The 24,573-nt window shown below is 62.8% G+C and overlaps 1 protein-coding gene across 9 annotated transcripts; it reads left to right on the plus strand.

Moving 5' to 3' along the window:
- The first annotated feature begins 3,167 nt into the window (after positions 1–3,167).
- Positions 3,168–24,421, plus strand: DGKK (diacylglycerol kinase kappa). 9 transcript variants are annotated; one of them, XM_027696175.1, is made up of 30 exons: positions 3,168–3,357; positions 4,317–4,561; positions 13,538–13,648; positions 13,763–13,843; positions 14,044–14,148; positions 14,340–14,472; positions 14,656–14,762; positions 15,194–15,319; positions 15,466–15,568; positions 16,992–17,154; positions 17,251–17,359; positions 17,541–17,680; positions 17,818–17,899; positions 18,393–18,484; positions 18,740–18,839; positions 19,098–19,338; positions 19,618–19,716; positions 19,828–19,927; positions 20,390–20,497; positions 20,951–21,047; positions 21,127–21,234; positions 21,402–21,515; positions 21,709–21,843; positions 21,927–22,093; positions 22,217–22,334; positions 22,426–22,512; positions 22,624–22,740; positions 22,810–22,921; positions 23,414–23,544; positions 23,978–24,421. In XM_027696175.1, the coding sequence occupies exons 2-30, from the start codon at positions 4,364–4,366 to the stop codon at positions 24,050–24,052; spliced, it is 3,459 nt and encodes a 1,152-aa protein (XP_027551976.1). In that variant the 5' UTR covers positions 3,168–3,357; positions 4,317–4,363; the 3' UTR covers positions 24,053–24,421. The 9 variants fall into 9 exon arrangements, with proteins under 9 accessions (XP_027551976.1, XP_027551969.1, XP_027551970.1 ...); XM_027696168.1 differs by having other exon boundaries at positions 22,426–22,740; XM_027696169.1 differs by lacking the exon at positions 3,168–3,357 and adding an exon at positions 3,638–3,715 and having other exon boundaries at positions 22,426–22,740.
- The last annotated feature ends 152 nt before the right edge of the window (positions 24,422–24,573 follow it).

Consider the following 24,573-nt stretch of genomic DNA (forward strand, 5'->3'; position numbering starts at 1 on the left):
GTGAGCGCGCGAGCGCCCGCGCCCGCGCGCAGGTGGGTGCGGGAGCGCAGGTGTGCGCGGGCACGCGCGGCGGCGGGCGCGCGCGCGGGGGCTGGCGCGGGCACGCCGGGGATGGTCCAGCGTGAGCCCCGCGCGGGTGAGCGTGAGAGTGAGCGTGAACACGGGGTGAGCGTGATCGTGGGGGTGAGCATGAGTGTGAGCGTGAGTGTGAGCATGAACACGGGGTGAGCGTGATCGTGGGTGTGAGCATGAGTTTGAGCGTGAGTGTGAGCACAGGGTGAGTGCGGGGTGAGCGTGAGTGTGAGCGTGAGCATGGGCGTGTGAGTGTGAACATGAACACGGGGTGAGCATGATTGTGGGTGTGAGCATGAGTGTGAGCATGAGTGTGAGCACAGGGTGAGTGCGGGTGTGACCATGAGTGTGAGTGTGAGCACAGGGTGAGTGTGGGTGTGAGCGTGAGTGTGAGCACAGAGTGAGTGTGAATGTGAGTGTGGGCGAGCGCACAGCAGGGTATGTGTGTGCACACACATGGGAGCGCGTCGTCGGTGCTTGCCTGAAAGCACGCGGAGTGCAAGCACACGGCTGCGCGGGGCGCACGGGCACACGCGTGTCAGGGCACACGAGTGGGCACACGCCTGTGAGCACACACAGCTGAGCGCGCACACATGGGTGAATGCACGCACACATGTGAGCAGACATGCATGTGCCACGTGTGTGAGCGCGTGTGCGCGGGGCACAGAGGAGGGCTCAGCCCCAGCACAAGCACTGGTGAGTGACTGCACATGCAGGTGAACACACGCACACACACACAGGAATGTGTCCCCATATATACAATATGCATAAGTGAACGCATGCACACGGGTGGGTGTGCACACGCAGGTGAGCAAACGCATGCGTGGGTGAACGTGGGCGTAAGTGTGAGTGGGCAGGGCCACTTGTCCCAGCCCATGCACACAGATAACCGCAGGCACGGGGAGGGGGGTGCATGCAGGCGCGGGGCTGTGCCCCACAGCCTCATTTGAGACCCCCTTGCCCCTCCATGCAGGTCCTGCTGCTGCCAGGCAGGACTGTGGGCTCAGGGCATGGTGGCACGGCCAGGCTGCTGGGTATGGGGGTCCTCAGTGCTGGATTGTGGCCACGGGATTGGGGGTCCTGCGGATCCCTGTGTGGGACCCCAGGGGAGCTGCAGGATGGTGGGCCCGTCATAGCATAGGTGAAAACAGAACCCACAAAGGTGGGGTAGCCCCTGGCCCTGAAGTCTCTCTACCCATCACTATGATCTCTCCGTTTTACAGGTCCTGGCTCTGTCCCGCTGTATCCCACACACTTCGTCCTGAGGGACCAGGAGGTGGGGAAGGATGAGGATACGGCAGATAGTGATGCTTCAGTGAGAGACCCCTGCCCCATGTGGGAGATGGGGAGTCCCAGAACATGGAGATCCAAACCCCACAGTATGCCCCCTTGCCTTGCTGCTCATTGGAGCTCAAAGGACAAAGCCATGCATCGGGCAGGGACAAGGGAGCCCTCCCTGCCTCTGGGCATGGCCCAGCAGAGGGGGGGGTTGTGGTTTGGGAGGATGCAGGACTCTTGTCCAGGCCTGCCTGGTTGCCAGCATGAGGGCCCAGAGCAGCAGTGGGTAAGATGAGAGCGGGGGACCATGAGACATTGTGGGGTGGAAAGTGATGCCAGACCCTCTCTCCCTGCCCATGGGGTGTTTGGCAGCACACCCCTACATGTGTGTGCATGTGTGTGCACTCCAGCACACACTCCAGAGCATGTTCTATGCAAACACAGCTCTGGGGAGGGGGGTGGGCATCTTCCAGGGATGCTCCAAGCCCCATCCATCCTGTCTTTGAACATTTCCAGGGATGGGCCAGCCACAGCTTCTCTAGGCAGTGTCAGTGCCTCACCACCCTCATGGTAAAGGATTTCCTCTTTCTGTTCAACCAACCCCACCATCAGTCACTTTGACCCTTGTCCTGTCATGACTGGCCCTGAGAAAACTCTCTCTTCCTTTGGAGCCCCCTTAATATATTGAAATGCTGCCCTAAGGTTTCCCCAGAGCCTTCTCATCTCCAGGCTGACCAACCCCAGCTCTCTTAGCCTGTCTCCATAGTAGATAGGTCCCAGCCCTCAGAGCATCTCTGAGGTCTCCTTCCAACCTGCTCCAACAGCTCCACATCCTCCTTGTGCTGGGGGCCCCAGAGCTGGACCAAGCACTCCGGGGGGTCTCACCAGAGCAGAGGGGGAGAACTCCCTCCCTCATCCTGCTTCCCACGCTGCTGGGGATGCACCCAGGACATGGGTGGCTTTCTACGCTGCCAGCACGTTTCCATGCACATGCAAGTGTGTGTATAAGCGTGTGGAGGTGTCCGTGCGTGTGCTCGTCCATGCCTGTATGTGCCCATGCGTGTGTTGCCATACACCCATATGGTTGCACGGCAATGGTGCACGTGCTCACCCTTGCCTGCCTGTGCACATGTGGGCACGTGCACACAGATGAGGGTGGCCACAGTGTCCGTGCCCACCCGTGCCAGCCTTGTGCCTGCCCTCACCCGTGTGAGGGGCTCACAAATATACGCACAGTGGTGATGTGTGTGCTCGCCCGTGCCCACGTGCACGTGGTGCATGTGCTTTCCCATGCCTGGCATGTCCAGGCTTGGGCATGTGGTGACCTGTGACCGCACACACGGGCATGGAAGCCACGCACGTGCCTGCCTGGGCATGGATGGTGCACACACATGTGCGCAGCCGTGGTGCCTGTGCACGTGCTGGCCCTCGCAGCACATACGTGCCCGGTGGCGGTGCGTGCCCGTGAGCGGTGCACACGTATGTGCAGGGTGGCATCTCACGTGCACGCCCGTGCCCGGGCTGCGCCTGCCCCCGCATGTGCGGGCATGTGAACACGTATGTGCGGGGCGGCAGCGCGTGTGCGCGCCCACTCCGGGGGGGGGTGGGGGGGGGGGCCGTGCGCGCCTGTGTGCCCGCGGGAGCGCGCACACATATGTGCGCGGCGGTGGCGGCGGTGCCCGTGCGCGCCCGCGCCGGGTGTTGCCCGCACCGCGTCCGCGTGGGCGGGCGGGCGCGCACGTGCTCCGCCGTGCCCGCGCGGGTGCCGCACACGGATGCGCGCGGCGGGTGCCCGCCGTGCCCGCATGCTCGGGGCCGTGCGTGGGCCGCCCGAGCCGCGCAGCAGCGCCCGCCGCGCCGAGCAGGCCGGGGCTTGCGGCAGGGGCAGGGCCGGGGCTGCCTGCGGAGGCACGTCCCGGCGGGGCCAGGGGGGGCTGCGGACGGCGGGCGGGGGCCGGAGGAAGAGCGACCTTGCACCAGCGGCGGCGGCGGCTCGGGTCGCGCAAGGTGTGTGCGGAGCGGGGGGCGCTCCGCCTTCCCCCCCCCCCCGCCCGGGCGTGCTGCGGGATGCTCGGCGGGCACCCGGCACCCCGGCAGCCCCGAGGCTGGAGGGGGGAATGCGCCCAGGAGGGGGGTGGTCATCAGGACAGCGCTCGCTCCCTCCTGCCTCCCCTTCCCGCAACGCTTGTTGCTGCGCGGGGAGACGGCGCCGCGATTGCCGGCAGCCGCGGGGAAGGAGGGGGGGGAGCGGCGGAGCCGGCCCGCGGTAGACGCGTGGGGCCCGGCCCGGCGCCGTGGGGTGACCCCCCCTCCGCCCCCGGCCCGGGCACGGCAGCCCTGCAGCCGTTCAGGTTCGCTCGTCCAGGTAGGTGTTCCCCCAGTCCCCCCGCAGCCCTCGGGGCCGGCAGGGATGCCGTGGGGAGATGGCTTCCCCCGCATGCGGCAACCCCGCACCCCCCTTCCATCCCAGCCCGCCCGCAGACACCTGCTCGGGGCTGGCGACCCACGCGCGGGCCGGGACGTGCTCCCATCCCTTCCCGGTTGCTGGAGCCGGGTGGATGGCGGGGGGCAGCTGCTGCTTTTCATGGAGACCGCCCGCAGCCCCCGGCCACGCAGCAGCACCCGGGGGTTGGGCAACGACGGGGGCTATCCCAGGCTGCGGGGAGGGGGTGCGCCCCTCTGCACCAGTGCCAGGGCGTGGGGCAGCCACAGTCTCCCGCGGCCGAGCCAGGAACGGCGTTGCGGTGCCAGGCGGGCTGAGGAAGAGTTGGGACACCGAAAAAAGGCAAGGACGGGAAACTTTGCCTGCAAGGATGCCACCCTGAGCGGCGTTCCTGGGCGAGGAAGCGCCATCTCCTTTGATTTCCAGGATTGCACCTCCCAGCTGGCTGAGCCCCAGAGGATGAACGGCCAAGCATCCCCTTTCAGGGCTCTTCCTCCACTCCTGAGTGTCCTTGTCCTCTCAGGGCTGTCACAGGAGGCTGCAGAGCCCTGAGCCAAACCGGGTGGGAAGATGGCCGAGAAGCTGGTGCCTGGGGACCTGTTCTTGAGGAAGACCCGTGAGTCGGTGTCCTCCCTGGACTCGGACAAGCTGGCACCCATCTCACCCGAGGTGGGTGGTGAGGAGTCGTCCGACAGCGAGGGCGAGCAGGAGGACAGTTCCCACAAGCTCATCCGGAAGGTTTCCACCTCGGGGCAGATGAGGAGCAAGGTCAGGGCTGTGGGGTGCCTGGGGTGAGGGGCTGGTTGGGTGTGGGGTACTGCCAAGAGTGGGGCAGGGCAGTTCCCCTGCTCCAGGGTGTAAATCAGTGCCAGGCACTTGCTGCTGGCAGACGACCCAGCCAGAGCGAGGAGGGTTCTGGCCCCTGTGCCCTGCAGGAGGGCACATAGAAAAGGTGCAAACCCCACAGTGGTAGTGTCAGTATTGGTCCCATGGGGCTGTGGAGTGCGGATTTTTTCCCACCATTCAGGAACAGGGTCTTTCCCATATCTGGACTGCCTTCATCCCGTGTTCGTATCCCCTGGGTTCCCCCTGTGTTCTCCCACCCCGTGTCCCTGGAGGAAGAGGAATCTTTCAGGGAGGCTCTGCCCCGTGGATGCTCTGTGGCTGAGATTTAGGGTCCTGTCAGTTCCATAGGCTCCTGGCATCCCACACCCTGCTGCAGGCACTGCGTGTGCAGCGCTTGGTGGGTGGCAAAATGGAACCTGCATCTTTCCTAGTGCCCCAGATTCGTTTGGCTGTGCCAGCTCCCCTGTGGACCCCATTCCCAGTCTTCCCTAGGTCCAATCCCCCTGTGGTGGTTTGTTGGATGGATGGGGACACCTTTGAGGTCAGACGTGACACTCGTGCTTCTCGGCCATTGGCACGACAGCAGCTGGGGTGTGTGTGTGTCACAGTTTGCTCAGAGGAAGCTATTTTGGTAGGACCTACAAAAATAAGGGGCGCAGCGCCTTTAGCCAAGCAGCAGCAGCAGCGTGGCCATTGGTGTCCCAGGCGGGGGCAGTGAAATGGCCGGGGCACCTCCCGCCTGCAGCGCGGGGGGAAATAACCTGGGCCGAATGGCCGAGTGGGAAGTGGGGAGAGAAGGAGGTTTGGGGGGCGGCGTTTTGGGGAGGGAGGATGTGGGCACAACGCCGGGAGGATGCTCTGGGCGGCGAGCCGGGCGAGCGGTCCCTTTGCGTCCGCCTTCCGGCTGCGGGCAGGAGGTGGCAGAGTGAGTCAAGGTGGTGCCTGCAGTGCTGGGCGGCGCGCAGGGGCTGCCAGAAGTCCCCCCGCAGCCGGCATCTGGTGCCAGCCACCCCTCGATGGGGATTTGGTGGCTGCGCTACCCTGGGGAAGGGGGGGACAGCTCTGAAAACGCGGCAGAAGGGTGCAGTTGCCGAGCACAGGGGTATCCCCGGGTTCTGGTGTTGAGTGCTGCGGGCACGGAGGGAGGCAGTGGGGATGGGATGGTGTGCTGGGTCCCGTGGCAGCTTGGGGATGCTTGGGGCTGGGACGGGCTCCCGCTGGCCCTGGATTGGCTGTTGTGCCAAGCCTGGTGCACTGGCATGAGGTGGGGCAAAGGGCTCTTGCCCAGGGGTGGGGAAATTGTGTGCTCCCAACGTGGCACCGTGGAGTTTTCCCACTTGGCAGGAGACATTTCAGGGGCATGCAGCATTGAGGGGGCTCTCGCCGAGTCCCTCTGGATGCTCATGGAATGTGCCTCAGTTTCCCTTTCTTTGGAGCAGGCTGGCCCCCGCTGTGCCCAGCCTGGCTGTGAGGTGGGTGCCATGGGCTGTGCCAGGTTCAGGGGGCTGTGTGGGGGGCACGGTGGGAAGCCAGGACGGTGGGCAGGGTCCTGGGGTGCTTAGTGCTATGTGTGAGCCCTCAGCACCCTCCCAGAGGGGTGGCAGCAGCCACTGGAATTTGCCACGCAGCACTTGCCATGTGGGGCACAGGGACATTGCAGGGAACCATCGACGCTAGGAAACCTGAGAGAAAGGGCAGATGACTGGGCTGTGCCCGGGTCTCAGAGCAGCAGCACAGGGACACGAGCACGCTCTGAGCCCCCAGCTCAGGCACCACAGCCCCCCCTGCCATCAGCAGGTTCAGCCTCGCCGCTGACAGGCTGCGCGTGGGGAAAGGCTGAGCTGCCGACTCCCTGCCTGCATCCTGCCTGGCATGAGCAATTAGCCATGCAGGAGGTGATGCTGTGCAGCGTGCCAGGGGAGGCAGGTGGCGTGATGGATGGGCAGGCGGAAAGGACACGTCTGGGTTAACAGCCCGCGGAGCTGGGAAGAGAGAGTGTGAGGCTGGCAGGGCTGGAGCTGGAGGGGCTGAGGGCGAGCCGTGTATGCCTCCCCTGCCACCTAAGTGTTTTCAGGGTTGGGGTTCAGTGTTTTTCCTGAGGATTCCTTTGCCTCGGTCCTGATGGGCAGGACCGCTCTTGCCAGCCTGACTCCTTGCTGGATGGACTCCTTCCTTCCCTATGGAGATGAGGATTTTGGGATGAGATTGCCTCTGCCACATAGGTCAGGCTGTCCCTGGCTCACAGCTCTGGCACAGCACACGTGCTGCCCATCACTCCAGCCACGGCCACAGTGTGGGTACCATGGCAGGCACCTTCCCGAGCCACCTCCACACCCCTGTCACCCGTGTGGGGCTGGGGTGGGGGGAGGGAACCATTACCTGCACCCCAGGGGCAGGTACCTAATGAGCACACAGTTAATGAGGGAGAGAGAGTCCAGTGCCAGGGCAGCAGCTCCTGAGACAACCGGGTTAGTGGCAGGGGGAGGGAGCACACTGGCCTATTTTTTGGCCGTTGGCAGTGGGTGAAGTGCTGGAGGGGGTCTATAGGAGCTTGACATGTTAGGGGGCTGGGAGGGGTCAGGACCCCCATTCCACTGCCCATCCACACTGACAGGGGGGACCCTGATGACGGGAGTGAGCAGCTTCCCCCACGCCAGGCTGTTGTCCAGCCCCTGGGACAGGAGCAGGTGAGGATCATTTTGGGATCCGCCGAATCCTTCCTGATCACCACTCCCCAATCCCAGTGCCTCCACGCCCCAAATGCCCATTCCCCCACCCCCTCCTCATATCTCCCCATCAATCATGTCCCCCCACTCCACCCCCAGCTTGGCTTCCTCCAGGCTGGAACTGTGGGTGCCCTGCAGGGCATTTTGTTCCAGCATCGGCTTGGAGGCGGCAAGGTCATTGTGCTCAGTGACAATGACAGCTGCCAGGTGCAGGTGCCCCCGCCAGACTGCATAGCCCCAGGACACATGGGATCTTGCTGTCAGCCCCTTCTCTTCCTCCTCAATGCATCTGGGGGCTGCCAGTTGCCTGCACCAGGTTCTAGGGGGGTGCAAGGGCAGAGCGGGAGGGGGATGCGGTGCTGCTCCCCCACGCTGGTACCTTTAGGGCTGGGCATGGAGGGGAAAGAGGGGACACTGACTCTGGGGTGCACCAACACATTTAAGGTGCTGGGGGTTGGGGGCACATCCTGCCCGTGTGGCTGGGGTGCTCAGCTCCCAGCACTGCCTTGGCACAGGCTGTCCTGGCAGCTGAGCGGAGGCGGGGAGGGATCCGGCAGCACTGCTTGGTTCTGGGGTGCTGGCACCAGAGCTGGGAGGTGGAGGCACTGAGAGGGACACAGTGCATGCCAGGGATCCAGGGTTGCCCACAGTGTGGGCACAATGTGCATGGCCATGGTGGGCAGGGGCATGGCTTGTCTGCTGTTTGCAAAGGGGAGTCATGTTCGCAATTCCTCATCTTGGGATAATGTCACAGCTGCTTGGTGGGGCTGGGGGACCCACCAGCATCCTCCCAGGGGGCTTGGCGAGGTCAGTGGGGTTAGTGGTACTCCAAGGAATGGGTGCTTCTCATCCTTGCTGGAGGCACTGGGAATCCTGCAGGCTCAGGGTGCCCCAGGGATGGGGCAAGTGGTGCCTGTGGACGTTGAGCTGTTGGGGCAGCTGTGGGGAGCCTGGTGGGGCGGTGCTGTAGAGCCAGGCTGTAGGGAGGGCTGCCTGCTGAGGTCTGAAACCTGGCCAAAAGACAAGGAAAGCAAGATAGAGCTGTTGGGGCCAGACCTGGAAAGCTCCCTCCTGCAGCAGGAGGGTGGCATCTGGCTCCCAGGCAGTGCATTGTCCAGACTTGGCACTGGTGGGGGACTGGAGCATCCCTTGTATGGAGAGAGGCTGGGAGAGCTGGGACTGTTCAGCCTGGAGGGGAGGTTGTAACCAGGGGGTCCTCAGTGATGTGGGTCAATATTTGAAGGGGAGGGTGCCACAAAGAGGGAACCATGTTCTCGATGTTGTCTGCCAACGGGCACAGATGAAACAATAGGAAATTGCATCTGAACACAAGAAAACACTGCCTGTGACCAGGGAGGCTGGGCTTGCTCTCATTAATCGGGCCTCACCGAGCCAGTGCCTGGGGTGTGAAGATAGCCCCAGTGTCGCCAGCCGGATGTTTGAGGTTTCTCAAGCGCCCTGCCCTCTCTCCCCGCTCACTTTTTCCATTATGCAAGTGTCTCTCTTGCCTGTCCGTGGCTGGGCAGGGTGGGAGGGCTGTGCTTGGCAGCACCGGGGCACAAGAGGCAGGGGGGAACCAGCACGGGGTGGGCTGGTGTGGGATGGCTGCCAGCAGGATGCCTGGGGACCGATGTGGCTGTAGATAGGGAAGCACGAGCTCATTTCTAAAAAGCAGCTGCTGGGGGATGAGGTGTAGGGGGGATTGCTTTTCTTCTGGGTGCTCCTGCCCTCATTCCTCGCCATTAATTCTCTGTCCCCTTTCAATGGTCTGAGCCTCGTGGCACCACGTAATGGCATGTCAGGACCGTTGCCAGAATCTCCTTTCAAGCATCCACCCAGCACTGGGAAGGGGTATTTGTGGTCCTGCAATGGCAGCAGGGGTCCTCAGGGAGCAGATGAGCCTGTTGGGCCACAGCACTCCCTGGGCAACGAGCCCCCTGACCGCCTGGTCCCGGAAGAGCTCTGCTGTGTTGCAAAGCCTGATAAGGTTTCCAACTGACTCTAGTCCACGGGGCACCCAGCAGCTGCTGGCAGCCCCACTGCTGGGCTGTTTGAGGGCTGCTAGCTCTCCTCTGCTCTTCTGGCATCTGCTGGCTCAGCTCTGACCCAACTGGACCCCAGCTTGTGCCCGGTGGGCTGCTGCATTTGGAGGAGGAGGGCAGCTGCCTGGAATGATGCTGGTGCGATGCAGGTCGGTGTGTTGGCAGGTGATTGATCTTCTCTCCCCTCTCCTCCTCCCCAGTGAGGCATTGCGTGGTCACAGGGACAGGCATATTCCTTCAGGAGTCGTGTAGGGCTGCCAACTGGGTGGGCAGGCAAGTGTGGTGCTCACCAGCCATATGTGCCAGCATTCCTGAGTAACAACCTTCCTGGCTCTTCTCCAGCAGCTGCTTCACTGTCCAAGCCAATCCCAGCAGGAAAACCCTCCTGCCCCAGCTGAGGTCAGACCTGGCTGCACAACGGGATCTTCCCAGGAACGATGGTGGCAGAGCTGGGAGAAGGGGGATGACAGAGTGGAACAGGAACCTGGAGCTCTGCCTTAGGGCTGAGGGAAGGGCTGGCATTTTGGGGTGCAGCCTGGCCTGGAAGAAGCCCTGCTGGAGTGTGGTCCCAGGGGGCAATGAGCTCACCTGGGCTGTGCTTCAATGTATGCCAAGCATACAGCCAGCCTGCGGCATGATGGCCCCTGGACCAGCCCAGTCCTGGCAGGGCACTTTACTGGAGGCTGGTCATCCTTACAGGGCCATTTTTAGCTGTGTCTTCTCCAAGACCCTGCTGCCACTGCTGCTCCAGCTGCCTCTGAGCTGGAGGTGGCAGTTTGTCTGCAGATACCGTATGGTTTCATTCTTGCCTTTGCCTCCCCACCCTGCATCTCTGAGATACCCCCAGTGCTGGGCACAACCCAGGTGGTGCTGAGTCCCCTGGGCTGGAGAGAGCAGGGAAGGACCTTGGGATAGGGCAGAGCCCTGTAGAGGGGAGCTGGTCTTGTGCTGGTTGTTGGGCAGGTTGCACGTGGCTCTGGGTGTTGTCACACTGCATTGTCACCTCTGTTGCTGGTATGGGACCAGTGCTGGCTTTGCTGAGGCTCCCTGCAGCGCTGCCTGGGGTTCTGCAGCCAGAAAAGCCATGGTTAGGTGAGTGGAGGGGCTCAGTCTTGTTTCGAGGTGTGAGTGGCACACTACGGTCACGGCTGTGCAGTGGCCAGTGCAGAGGTCCCAGCCCGGTGGCCAGGGGCTGCCAGTGCCCCCAGAAGCTCTCCAGGAAAAAGTGCCTGTGCTGTGTGTGCTCAGCTCTGACTCCAGTGAGCTCTGGGGTACCTGAAAGCCACTTGCTGTAGGGAGCTGTGTTATTGTGGTGATCCTGGAGATGAGCCCTGGACAGGGGTGATGCCACCCTGGCATGGCCCCGTCTGCCCTTGCCATCCCCACCCTTTTCCTCTCTGTGAAGGGAAAACGCCAGGCTCACTTAGCAATGCTTGCTGCACTGTGGCTTCCCACACATGGCCGGGCCTGCTGCTGGCCTTGGCCATCAGGTGCCTCTCAGGTCTCCTCCTGTTCCTCGTGCCAAAAGCAGGGGTCCAAAACCATGGAGCCACTTGGGAACTGCTCCCAGTAGGTGCTCCTGGCTGAGACCCACAGACAAAACATTGGGTTTGTGGGTGGCTCACTCCACGGACAAAATTTGGGTTTGTGGGTGGCTCACCCCACGGACAAAACATTAGGTTTGTGGCTGGCTCACCCCAATGACAGCCTGGAACAGCCCTCTGGCACCCCAGACTCACGTGCCTGCCCAGGCAGCGTGGGACAGCCAGGCTCCAGGGCTCATTTAGGAGAGGGGACCTGCCTCATTTTCCCCAGGGAGGGGGCTGGCTGGCCTGCCCCATGCTGGCACCAGCTAAACCTGTACCCTCTGGCATCAGCACCAGTGGTGATGGAGCGTGGGTGGGCAGGCACTGGTGTGAGGGGGTGTGCAGGAAGGTGCTGCGCATGGTGGCACAGAGGGCTTGGGCTTTGTTGCCCAAAGCAGCCCCCGAGGGTGGGCGTGGGGAGAGGTGCCCTCTGAGCTTCTCTGCACCAGCTTTGCTGCCCTGTGTTGGCATGCTGGGGATTAATCTGCAAAGGGTGGAAACTGAGACACACTCCCCCAGCTGTGGCACTTGGGGTGTTGTAAAGCTCTGATGGGTGTTGTGGTGGAGGTGGGAGGGCTCTGCATTTCAGGCTCTGCCGTAGACCATGCTGGCACAGTGGGGGCAGCTGCATCCTGTCCCTGGAATGGCCAGGACTGTGACATTTTGGGGCTGGGTGATGCCTTGTTGCTGCTGTCTGTCAGGAGTTGCTGCTGGGGGTGTTTCAGCTCTGACCCCCTTGCAGGGGCAGGTGCTGCCCTCCCAGGCAGTTGTCCTTGCTGTATCCTGCCATCCACAAGGTCCTGGAAGCAGGCAGAGCTGAGCACCCAGCTCAGCTGGGTGTGATAGCTCTGAGCAACTGTCATGGACCTGCCTCTTCTTCCTTCTTCTTGTCATCCTGTTCTCCTGCTCCTCCCTGTCACAGCTCCCCACGCCACCCCTTGCTGTCACACGCTGCCTGCCTGTCCTTTGCAGCAATGGCAACGACTGCAGCAAACGCAGCACCTGCACCCAGAGTGTGCAACCAGGTGTGGTGGAGGTGGCATTTGTGGCTGGAACCCACCTGGCCATGGCAGGACCCTGGCCTGTCCTCTCCTGGCATGGGACAAGGACTGCTAGGGTGCATGGTTTGTGTGTATTTAGGGGTCACAGCTGGACCCTGGAAGGCCACGCTCCCCTTGCTGCTCAAGGCAGCTCTGGGTTCACCGTCTCCTCTGCATTCTCACAGCTGAGAAGCCAAGGAGGGGACGTGAGGGGCTGTTTGAACCTGCACTGACACTCGTAGGCATCGTGGTGGTCGACCACAGCAGAACTCTGCACTGGTCCTGGGGGGCAAAGCATCATTAGAGACCAATAAAGGCTTCAAACTGCAAGCTGGAGAGAGCTGGGAACATCACAGTGCATGCCCTGGGGAGCTTGAGGAGGGGTCAGGGATCTGAGGGAGTTGAGGCTCAGGGAGCACCCCAGGTGGGGTTTTGGCTTCTTTGTGACTTTGGAGGCTCCTGCTGCTCCTGGTGCTCTGACTGCCTGGTTCAGAGCCGTGGGGCAGTGGATTGAGGATGGGGCCCGGCGCTGGTGTGTTTGCAGGCTGACGGGTGCCTGGGTACCACCTCTCGCAGCACACGGGCTGGGCACGGGAGTGCGGGGCCCCGGGGCCACGGTTCTCTAGCTCTGCCCTCGGTGCCCAGCGCTAATTCGCCGTTAAATGTGGCTTGTCACTGTGTGACGGGATCGAATACAAGCGCTGTAGCAGCTAATTGCAGAGGAGCAGCTGAACGGGGCTGCCGGCGGTGTTTAAAGAAGATACAATCAAAGATGAGGCAGTGCCAGAGCATCTCTGCCGCCCCACTCAGCACAGGCTCGTAGCCACGTTGCAAACACTAATTAATTGAGTCTTGTAAACACCGCTGCGAGGAGGGTAAATATTGGCAGGTGCTGCGGTTCGGGGAGGGCAGAGGACAGGCAGCCAGGCTGCAGGGATGTGCTGTGCTGTGGGGGATGCTCTGCCTGCTGCGGGCTGCCCTCAGCCCCAGATTGTCCCCTCCAGGGGCTGTGGGGGCCGGACAGGGCTGGCTGCACCCCAGTTGTCTGCTCCCCACCCTGGCTGGGGCTTCAGTGCCCGGGTAATTCTGCCTCCAAGATGCAGTCCTGGTGTCTCTGGGGCACTGGTGTCCCCTCCCAGGGAGCTCTCCTGGCCCTGGCTCTGCCCTTGGCTTCTGGGGGGCTGCAGCAGGTTGAGGCTCTCTGGGCACTGCGCTGGGGATGGGGAGGAAGCGTCAGCAGCAGGGGCTCTGTACCACTGGAGTCTTGCATCTGCCACCCCTGCCATGCCCAGCAGCATCCTTCCAGATCATCCTTCTGGGAGTGCCCAGTGCCCAGGGGATGGTGGGCAGGGGACGTAATTTGCCCTGCTACATCCAGCACAGAGTGAGCCCCAGAATGTCCCATCTGTGCTCCTGGGGACCCAGGGACTGGTGTCACAGGGGAAAGTTGTGGCCTGGGGGTCCTGGGGGGCTACAGGAGCTCAGGACATTGTGGTGTCTGCAGAAAAGCGTGAAGGAGGGGCTGTTGCTGAAGCAGACGAGCTCTTTCCAGAGGTGGAAGAGGCGATACTTCAAGCTGCGGGGCAGGACACTCTATTATGCTAAGGATGCCAAGGTAGGCTGTGGGGGAACTTCCAGCACGCTCAGCCGGGGGGACCTGAGCCTGCCAACCCAGGAGGAGACAGAGATCCCTGCCTGGTGGACTGGGGTTCTGCTTTCTCCCTTGCAGTCCCTCATCTTTGACGAGGTGGACCTGTCAGATGCCAGCGTGGCCGAGACCAGCACCAAGAACATCAACAACAGTTTCACGGTGAGGGGGGTGTGGGGCCCACCGCACCCCGTGGAGACCTCGGCATCCCGTGGGGAGGCACCGCGGAACCCCCTCACCCCCCAGAGCCATTGGGTGCCCCGTAGCACGGCCTTGTGTGCCAGGGGTTTGCTGGGGGCTGTGCTGGGGGCTGTCTGGCCTGGCGGTGGCCTCGCGGGAGGACGTGGTGGTGGCTGTTGCAGGTGATCACACCGTTCCGGAAACTCATCCTGTGCGCCGAGAACAGGAAGGAGATGGAGGATTGGATCAGTGCCCTGAAGTCTGTCCAGAAGTGGGAGATCCATGAGGTGACGTGGGCAGGGGGCTACGGGTGGGTACCCCTCTGAGTGCCTTTGGCTGCCAGGCAAGAGCTGCTGCCCTTGGCACAGCCCCACAAGGAGGACAGGAGTCGGGCTGGAGGGACTCTGGGGGCCAGGAGGGAGGGAGGGCCGGGTGAGGGTCCCTGGCACTGACAGGGCAGGGCTGTGCCCCCCAGCAGGCCACGCAGTTCAACATGGAGCACTTCTCGGGCATGCACAACTGGTACGCCTGCTCCCACGCCCGCCCCACCTTCTGCAATGTGTGCCGAGAAGCCCTACCGGGGGTCACCTCACACGGCCTCTCCTGCGAAGGTCAGTGCCAGGGTCCTGCTGGGGGTGGGCAGGGGCCGGGATCGGGGCAGGGCACCCTCCCAGAGCAGGAGGGGTGCAGGGTGATGCCCACTGGCTGCATCCCCAGATGCAGAGGGGGTTTGGGGCCAGGGCTGTGCATCCCATGGGGACCTTTCCCGCTCCTCATTGCTCCCCCCTGCGCAGTCTGCAAGTTCAAGGCACACAAGCGCTGTGCTGTCAGAGCCACGAACAACTGCAAGTGGACAACGCTGGCTTCCATTGGCACCGAAATCATCGAGGATGAGGATGGGGTAAGCATGTGGGAGTTCCTGTCAGGGATCCTGTAAGGACAGAGCCACTAGCAGAGCTGGTCTTGCTATGACCAAATCAGGAAGCAGGAAGGTCCCCGGTTGCTGTCCCCTGCACTGTGTGGCCTCTGGGCTTGGCTCTGCAAGGACATGGCTTGGGGATGCCTCTGCCACCCTGCATCAGGATCCCTTGTTGTGCTCCAAGTGGGGCCTCTCCCAGACATTTTCTGGGGACACCTCTGCCCTGCCCCACGTACTGCAAGGGGCCAGGCAGGCAGGGACAAGAGGGCACGGGAGGGGTCCCAGGCCTGCCTTGCCCTGCCCTTGGGCATCATACCATGCCCACCTCCTCCGTGGTGCCTGGGGAAAGGGGTGGCCTCTGACACTGTCCCTGAGGCACGCAGGACACCATTAGTGGCTGCCCCTCTCCGCAGGTGGCCATGCCCCACCAGTGGCTGGAGGGGAACCTGCCCGTCAGCGCTCGCTGCGCCGTCTGCGACCGCGCCTGCGGCAGCGTCCGGAGGCTGCAGGACTGGCGCTGCCTCTGGTGCAAGGCCATCGTAAGGATGTACCCACCCCTGTCCCCACCCCTCTCCCGGCACAGGCAGCACTGCCCCTCCGGGGTGCATCACTGGGAAAGCTGAGGCTGGGGACTTTGGTGCTGCGTCCCCCAGCTTTGCTGATGCAGCTGTCCCTGTGTCTCCAGGTTCACAGTGCCTGCAAGGAGCAATTTGGCAAGAGGTGCCCCCTGGGCCAGTACAAAGTGTCCATCATCCCACCGACTGCCTTGAACAGCATCGATTCGGATGGTGAGTCATGGAGAGCATAGGGCTGGGCTAGGGGGGAAGACAAGCTGTTTGGGACAGGGCTCTGAGCTCTCTGAGCTCCTCTGCAGGCTTTGGCTTGTGGCACTGTGCCTGTTTTGTGGGGCACAGTTGCCTTGCGCTCTGCTCCAGGGCTGCAGTGGTGTCCTGTGGGCTTTGGGGTGGCACTTCTTGCCTGCATGTGGCTTCAGTTGCTTCTGCCAGGCCACCTCTCGCAGTGGCTCCAGTCACGGTCCCTCCGTGCTGGGGTCAGTGGTGCCAGCCCTGCCCCCTTGATGTGTGGCTGTTGCACCCCAATGATTCAGCATCTAACAGGGCAGGATGAGGTTCTTGCTTGGGTTATTTCCCGGTGTCTGAACCTCAGCTGGTTCTTTGGTAGTGCAGAGCACAGCTTTGCCCAGGCATGGGGCACTGCAGGGAGAAGCCATGCAGAGCCTGGGGGGACCCCTCCCACTATCTCCGTCTCCCGAGGGGCCCAGCTGGCCTCCGCTGAGCAAAATCTGTTCTTCTCCTCCGGATATTTCCTTCTTCGTTCTTTAATGCTTTTCACCACTCAGCTCAGCCGGTGGCTCATCTGCCTCTCGTTACTCATCGGGATGCTGTCAGGGTAACCATCACGCGGCTGCTCCTTGGCTCCAGAGCCTCCGCTGCTGGTGGCTGATCCCTGGCAGCGTCCCTGCCCTCTCTCTCTCCAGCAGCCCAACCAGCCATGGCTGTGGGTGCTGCCCACCCGCCTGGGCTCTGCTGCTGTGGGAGCAGCTCAGCGAGGCCTCAGCCCCCCCTTGTCCTGCCCCGCTGTCCCACCCGGGCACATGGGTGCCGCTGGCAGCAGGCTGTTCCGCGGCAGCCCACGCTCTGACTCAGCAGCCCCCAGTGCTCTGCGTTGCCGATCTGCTCTGCTCGGCTGGGAGCGGAGATGGAGCGATGCCCAGGCCAGGAGGGGCTGGGCTGCAGGGATGTTGCCCCCGCTGTGGTGGAGGTGCTGAGGCTACTAGTCACAGCCTAGTGGGCTCTAAGGGCAGTGGCTGGGGGCTGGTGCCAGTGGCAGTGACGGATGTTGCGTTCCCTGCTGCAGCATCGCCGGGTCTGCCAAGGGAAGCAGCCGTCAGGCACTGGCCCGGGGACTGGGGTGGCCAAGATGTGCCTGAGGCGGGTGCGGGCTCCGGGCCAGCTATCAGTCCTGCTCTGCCTCAGGCACATTTCGTTCCCTGTCTCATTTCCTTAAAAGCATGGTGCTTCCTCTTCCCTCTGCCCCTCACCATCCCCTGGGCACCCTGATCGCTGTCCCTCCGGCCCCAGCACTCCGCAGGTCAGGCACAGCACAGTCAGGGTGTCCACATGGCCTCTGCTCTCCTGAGGTGTCTGTGGGACAGGGGAGTCGAGGTTCACATGCTTGGGCTCACTGCAGGTTTTTGGAAAGCCACCTGCCCCTCGACCTGCTCCAGCCCTCTCCTGGCCTTTGTAAACTCCAAGAGTGGGGACAACCAGGGAGTCAAGTTTCTGCGCAAGTTCAAGCAGTTCCTCAACCCGGCCCAAGTCTTTGACCTCATGAACGGGGGCCCACACCTGGGGTAAGTGCCAGCCTGGGCATTCAGGGGTGGCCCTGGCAGGGTTCTGGCAGGCACACAGCACAGCCCCCAACCCCTCTCTCCTTGCTCCCCATCCAGGCTGCGCCTCTTCCAGAAGTTCTCTACCTTCCGGATCCTGGTGTGTGGGGGGGATGGCAGTGTGGGCTGGGTGCTCTCCGAGATCGATGCCCTTGGCCTCCACAAGCAGGTGAGTGGGAGTCACCACCGGCACAGGCTGGCACCATCCCCAGCGCTGGGCACTCAGCCCAGCTGGGACCTCCCTGTGTGCCCCAGGGTGCTGCGAGTGATGGGCAAGGTGGGGTTGGGGGTGTCAGAGGTGCCCCTGGGGGCTGCTCTAAGCCCCCCTCCACCCTCTCCCTCTCCCACAGTGCCAGCTGGGTGTCCTGCCCCTGGGGACTGGCAATGACCTGGCGCGGGTGCTGGGCTGGGGCAGCCTGTGTGATGATGACACCCAGCTGCTGCAGATCCTGGAGAAGCTGGAAAGGGCCACCACCAAGATGCTGGACCGGTAAGCATGGCATGGGACACGCACCCCTCTGCCCCGGTCCTGCCTTGGCACCTCTCAGGCAGCCTGTCCCTGTTCCCTGCCCGTCCCTGTGCCGGAGGACCAGGAGGTGGCAGACAGCCATGATCTCTGCTTGGCAGGTGGAGTGTGCTGACCTACGAGGCCCCCAAGCAGTCCCCCCCAGCCCTGAAGGAGGAAGAGAATGGGGACTCCAACATCCAGGTGGGAACTGTTGGCATTTGAGGGCTTGAGATGGGGGAGGGCAGGCTGGAGGGCAGGTTTCTGTTCAACCCATCAGCCAGTTTGGGGGCACACAGAAAGGGATTGCACAGGGAGAGGTCATGCTGGGGGTCCCTGGGGATTGAGGCTATGAGGGGACTGTCAGGTGGCTGCATGCAATGAAATGAGTCTGGCAGGTCTCAGCATGTGCAGTTGGGAGCAGACAGCGGGTGAGGTAGATCTGACCTGCCCCTGGCCAGCTGCTTTGGACTCTTCTGTGTCCTCCTCTTCAGCCTCTTGCCTCAGTTTCCCTCCTAGTGTGGCTGAGCATCCCCTCTGCCCAGCAGCACGGGCAGGGCTGCCCTCGGGGATGGGGAGCAGGCTGAAGAAGGGCTGTTCATCCCCAGTCCAGGGCTGGCCAGGCAAGGCTCCATCCTTGAGTGGGGCACATGCCAGGATGGCAGGGCTCCAGCTGTCCTCCCCTGTGCCCCCCCAGGCCCAGATCTCCCATTATGCTGACTCTGTTGCCTTCCACCTGGCCAAGATCCTGGAGTCGGACAAGCACTCAGTGGTGATCTCCTCTGCAAAGTAAGGAGGGGGCTGTCAATGGGGTGCCAGAGCCCTCTTGTTGGGCTGGGTCATGTCCCCGTGGGCACTGCACCCCCTCAGCCAGGCTGTCCCATCTGGCCACCAGCAGCTACCAACTGTGCTGGTGCCCAGCAGATAATCCTGGCACTGCCCCTCTGGAGTTGGGGGTGCTGTCCCAGCAGTCCCCCTGGCTGGCATCTGTACCCAGCTGGCCATGCTGTGGCCCTCTCCACCTCCTGCTGCTTCCCTCGGCAGGTTCCTCTGTGGCACTGTCAATGACTTTGTGGCTGAAGTAGGCCGGGCTTACAAGAGGGCAACAGAGAACAAGCAGGAGGCTGAGCTGATGGCAAGAAAGGTGGGTTTCAGGGCAGCTGGAGAGCTGGGGCAAGCTGATGGCACAGCCCCAGGGGAGTGGAGGGGCTGGCGGGGGCTGTTCTGGGGAGCTGTGCCCTTGCTGTGCATGTATCGGGGTGTGCTGTGCTTGGGGGTGCCCAGGCATGGGGTTTCCAGATGCTTGGGGGTGCCCAGTCACTCAGGGTGCCCAGGGAAGCGCCCAGCACTGGTGGGGGGCAGCAGCTCGTGCCGGGTGCTGAGCGGGGTGGGGGTCCCACAGTGTGCCATGCTGAACGAGAAGCTGGACTCGCTGGTGCGGGAGCTGAATGAGGAGGCTCAGGCCATCATGGTCCCCGAGGGAATGGCACAAGCCACCCCTGCTGATGCCAAGGACCAGGAGAAAGGCGGCAGCTTCAACCCCAGCCCCGTGCCTCGCATCTTCAAATCCAAGGAGCAGCTCATGCTGCGGGCGAACAGCCTGAAGAAAGCCCTGCGCCAAATCATCGAGCAGGCGGAGAAAGGTGAGGGGGTGGTGGGGACTGGCAGTTCCTCTGATGCTGCAGCAGCCTGGCACGGGCTGTGGAGCCACCGTGGGTTGGTGCTGGACCCATGCCTTGGCTTCCCCTCGGAACTGCATCAGCTCTTCTCTGACACGTGGTGTGGTTGAGGGAGATCCCCATCCCGGGGCAGAGTTGCCACCCTGGGCCCTGCCTGGCACAAGCCCACAGGGCTGACCTGGGGAGGGGGCACGGGGCCAGGGGGCTGCCCAGACTCCCTGTCATGCCCCTGTTTGCATCCAGCTGTGGATGAGCAGAACAAGCAGACCCAAGCCTATCGGGGCACCGCAGGCGCCAGCAAGGACAGCTCAGAGGAGCTCAACAAGGAGGAGGAGAGGCTCAGTAAGATGCCAGTGGGGCACGTGCTTTTTTGTGGGGGCACGAGGGTGAGCTGTGTTATGGGCTCAGGGTGAGCACCCATGCAGCAGCTTCCTCCCTCTCCCCGCTGGTCAGGCTCCCGGCGGGTGACGGTGACCTCTGCATCTTCCTCCATCATCCTGGACCGGCCAGACACCTTTGGCAGCTTGCAGTTCCCCGAAGACCCCAGCACCCTGTGAGTCTGGGCTCCTGCCTGCCCCGGGGACCCTGGCCCACCCTTGCTTCCCCTCATGGAATGGGAGCAGAGCTGGTACCACGCTGCCTCTTGGAGGTGGCTGCTCGGCCAACCTCTGCCCACCAGTGTGGTGTCCCTGGTGCCAGGCAGTTCCCATCCCTGCAGTGCCCATGGTGGGGAAGCTTACCTGTGCCTGATGTGGGATCTGTAGCTGATGCTGGGAGCTTGGAGCTCCCCCCTGCCCAGTGCAGGCAGGTCCTGGGTGTTCCACATGTGTCCTGTTATGGGGACTGAGGGGACTGCAGCCATCCCTCCTAGTTTTGGTCAGGCTTCCCGGTTCCAGCCCCTCTGGGAGCTCATGCCACTGCTCTGGCAGATGTTACACCCCATCCTCCAGTACCAGCCCAGTGGTGCCAGTGTGCAGTTGCCTCCCAACCCACTATCCCTGTCTGCTGCTTTCAGCCACTTCTTGGAGAAATGCGTCATGAATAACTACTTTGGCATTGGCCTGGATGCGAAGATCTCCCTGGAGTTCAACAACAAGCGGGATGAGCACCCCAAGAAGTGCAGGTTGGCTGGAACCCCCCCCAATTTCCCCCTGAAAAAACTTGTATCCCTGATTCTCCAGTGCCTGCACCAGGAGGGACTGTCAAGATGCCGGGAGCCATGGGGGTGGCTTGGTGCTGCTGTGCTGGGGACTCCTGCCTGCAGCAGGTTTTCACCTGCACCCAGTGCTGGGACGAGCACCCTGTGGGTGGGCAGCAGGCTGCAAGTACCCCAGGAAGGGTGAAATCGTGAGGGCTTGATGGGATTTACTCACTCTGCACCCGGGTAGAGGGACATTGCCGTGCTGGCATGGAAGGGTCCACATCTGGGTGCCATGTGCTTGGCTCTCCTGGGAGCAGGCAGCCCCCCTGCTCAGGAAGTGAGGAAACTGAGGCAGGGCCAGTGGCCCAACGTGGTTCTGCCCAGTGTCCCCAGGAGGGCGCAGAGCCCCCTGACCCGTCCCTCTTCACCCCACAGCAGCCGCACCAAGAACATGATGTGGTACGGGGTGCTGGGCACCAAGGAGCTCCTGCAGCGCACCTACAAGAACCTGGAGCAGCGGGTGCAGCTGGAGGTACAGGGTCAGGGGAGCAGAGATGGGGCAGGGGGGGTGGCATTGCAGCGGCCCCCCCAGGCTCAGCCCTCTCTTGCAGTGTGACGGGGTGCCCATCTCGCTGCCCAGCCTGCAGGGCATCGCTGTCCTCAACATCCCCAGCTATGCTGGGGGCATCAACTTCTGGGGAGGCACCAAGGAGGACAATGTGAGTGCCAGTGCTTTGAGGTGGGTTGGAGGGGCATGATGTCCTTCCCACAGTCCCAGGAAAAACCCAGGGTTGGGGTTTTTCCTGCCTTGGGCGCACATGGGGGAAAAAGCTGGGTCCCAGAATGAGCCCTGTTTGGAAGTCTCACTTGTACTGGTCTTCTACAGAACTTTGGGGCTCCATCCTTCGATGACAAGAAGCTGGAGGTGGTGGCTGTCTTTGGCAGCATCCAGATGGCCGTGTCACGGGTCATCAACCTCCAGCACCATCGCATCGCACAGGTAGGGGCAGGGAACCTTGTGGGTGCCACCACCCCGAGCGCTGCCAGAAAGCTTTTGGGGCAGCAGTGGAGACTGGGGCAGCGCGGCTCCACTTGGCTCAGCTCCTGCCTGGCCCTTGCATGGCCCTGGGAGGCTCTTCAGCCGGAGGTGCAGAGCCAGCCGCAGTGCCAACCGTGGGCTGTCCGCCCCACAGTGCCGCGTGGTGAAGATCACCATCCGGGGGGACGAGGGCGTCCCCGTGCAGGTGGATGGAGAGGCCTGGATCCAGCCACCTGGGGTCATCAAGATCCAGCACAAGAACCGAGCCCAGATGCTGACGAGGGACCGGGTGAGCTTGGGGTGCACAGCAGGACCGTGCTGGGCCGCAGAGAGGTGTGACAGGCTCAGGGGGGCCATGTCTGTCCCCTGCAGGCATTTGAAAGCACCCTCAAGTCCTGGGAGGACAAGCAGAAAGGGGAGAGCTACCGAGCAGCCGCCCGACCACGGCTCAGCTCCCAGCAGTCCATGGAGTACCTGACGGAGGAGGAGAGCAGCCTCTTACAGCAGGTCTCGCGGGTCGCCGAGACCCTCATTGCCAGGTCAGACTGCGGGAAGCGGGATGTGGTGGGCACGGGGATGAGGGGAGAGCTGTGTTGTGGCCACGCAGAATTACCTGCTTGGCCCAGGGGAGCCTGAACAGCTCCAGCCCGTGTCACCCGCAGGATCCATGAGGCAGCCAAGGCTCACAAAGCTGTGGAGCAGGAGCTGGCTCACGCAGTCAACGCCAGCTCCCTGGCGCTGAGCGAAGCCCTCTCCAACAAAGCTGCCGGCACCTCAGAGGTGAGCTGGGGCTGGGACTGCAAGGCAGCCTCCTTCACCCACCCCCCCCAGCAGCTCTGCTGCTCAGTGGTTACCCCTCTGTGCCCCCCAGTTTCTCAGCAGGAATGCGGCTGTGGAGGTGGTGCTGAGCATCAAGGAGCTGTACGCTGAGACCAGGGCATTCCTGGAGGGGAAGGCGGTGAGTGAGGGGCTGGGTAGCACCCAAAATCCCCCAACAGAGGGGCCTGTGCCCTCGGCTGGTACCTCCGGGGGTGGCAACAGGGCTGGGGATGGTCCCTGTCCCCCACAGCTGGACTCGCCGCAGGAGGAGGAGGCGCTTCACGGCCCCCTGAATGTGCTGGGCCAGGAGCTGCAGCGGCTGCTGGACATCCACTGGCTGGGGCCCATTGCCCACCCTGCTGAGGAGGTGGGTGCACAGGGGCTGGGGGGTGTCTCCGGAGAGCTGGAGCACCCCGCTCAGCCTGGCTTCTTGCAGGAAGGTGCTGGCAGCGCCAACAAGGGCAGCTTCAAGCTTCGCCTCAACATCCCCAAACCCAGGAAGGAGAAGGACAAGCTGCAAAAGCAGAAGGCCAACAGCGCGCTCCCAGGTAAAGCCAGCAGTGTGCCAGGGAGAGACAGGGGCAGCCCCTACTGGTAGGGATCCCCCTCTGCTGACCTATCCCTTGGCCTCCTGTCCTGGGCATGCTGTGGGAAGGGGGACAGGGCATGTCCTGGCTGCCTGGGGCTGTCACCTTTGTCACCCGTAGCCCCTTAAAGCTTACTTTTTCTGCTGTCAGACATGCAGAGCCCCCCAGCCCTGTAACTCCACTGCAAGGGGGAGAAGGGGGCTGTGGTACTGCTCAGCCCTTTGGGTAAGTCCCTCACCCAGAGCTGGGGGTCTTGTCGAGGGGGAGCAGCTCAGATGTTCTGTAAGTAAGCTACAGAGAGGAGAGACCTCTCCAGCTTGAGCCTGCTGCAGCCTCTGGCCCTGCAGGAGCCAAGGGTGGGAGGGGGGATGCTCGCTGCTGGCTGCCTGCCCTGCTGCGTCCGGCTGCCTCCGCAGGCCCCAGGCCACCTCTGTGGTTTTCCTCCCTTGCTAGCAGAGAAGTGGGGCTCCGAGGAGGTGGCAGCTTGGCTGGAAGCGCTCGGTTTAGGGGAGTACAGAGACATTTTTGTCCGGCATGACATCCAGGGCTCAGAGTTGATCCTGCTGGAGAGGAGAGACCTGAAGGTACAACCCCCTTATGCCCCTTGAGGGACCCCAAGGCCTGGGGAGCATGGTGTCCTCCATCCCTCCTCTCCCCATCCCTCCTGGTGGTGGGGCAAAGGCAGGTGCTGACCCTCCACCTGGCCACGCAGGGCTGAGCTTGCACAGCTTGCACACAGGGGCTGGAAGCAGGGGAGGGGCTGTCCCTGGTCCTCCAGCTTGCAAGGCTCCAAACGCCTGCCCAAAGCAGGATCAACAGCACCCTGCCCTCTCCTGCATCCAGACATGGGGACATGCTTGTAAGAGGACAGAGGGCTCCAAGCAAGCACCATGTTCCAGCAAAGAGAGCAGAGGGAGCTGGGCTGGGCAGCCTCGTCTCTGCCCTGAGGCTTTCCTGCCAGTGAGAGCCCAGGGCTGCCCCTGCAGGTACATCAGCTCACCTCTCTCCTTCCTGCAGGACCTTGGGATCACCAAAGTGGGCCACATGAAGAGGATCCTTCAGGCCATTAAAGAGCTCAGCAACCCGCCCTAGGGCTGGCAGGGGGGCAGCAGCCCGGCCCTGGTGCTGGGTGGGTGCTGCTCACAGGGACCTGGGGGTGGGTAGGGGAACAGATCCCTGCCCTGCCCCATGTGTGTGGAGCCCCCTCGCTTGCCTCGCTGTATCTGTCTGTCCCCACTGTCCCTGGAGCCACTGCTTCTCCCTAAGCCTGTGGGGCTGGAGACACTAAAGCAAAGGTCTAACCCCATAGGTGATGTGGTCTGACCAACAGTCCAGCCCCAACAGGGTCACTACAGGAGCTGGGGCCACCCTCTCTGTGCCCAAGCTGGGGCCAAAGCAGTTTCCCCTTCCCCATGTGGGTATTTATGCTGTGTAAATATTTGGAGAGAAGATACTCATTGCTGCTGCTCGTGTAGCGTCATTACTAAGGGGAAAGGGAGGGGTGGGGAGGAGGGAATTGGGAATCCCTTTCCACTCTTCACCCCTCAGGTCCCTGCTCCCCCATCATGGAACCCCCAGCCCTGCTCTCACCCTCTGTCCCATTACAGCAAGGG

This window comes from Neopelma chrysocephalum, unplaced genomic scaffold, assembly GCF_003984885.1.
Source record: "Neopelma chrysocephalum unplaced genomic scaffold, ASM398488v2 Primary Assembly neopelma1_105, whole genome shotgun sequence".
Taxonomy (NCBI): Eukaryota; Metazoa; Chordata; class Aves; order Passeriformes; family Pipridae; genus Neopelma; species Neopelma chrysocephalum.

Excerpts from the sequence above, each read along its gene's own strand:
- DGKK (XM_027696168.1), top strand. The coding sequence starts at position 4,364 with ATGGCCGAGAAGCTGGTGCCTGGGGACCTGTTCTTGAGGAAGACCCGT. Across the intron at positions 13,844-14,043 it reads ACATCAACAACAGTTTCACG|GTGATCACACCGTTCCGGAA; the intron begins GTGAGGGGGGTG and ends TGGCTGTTGCAG. Across the intron at positions 22,741-22,809 it reads TTGCCCACCCTGCTGAGGAG|GAAGGTGCTGGCAGCGCCAA; the intron begins GTGGGTGCACAG and ends GGCTTCTTGCAG.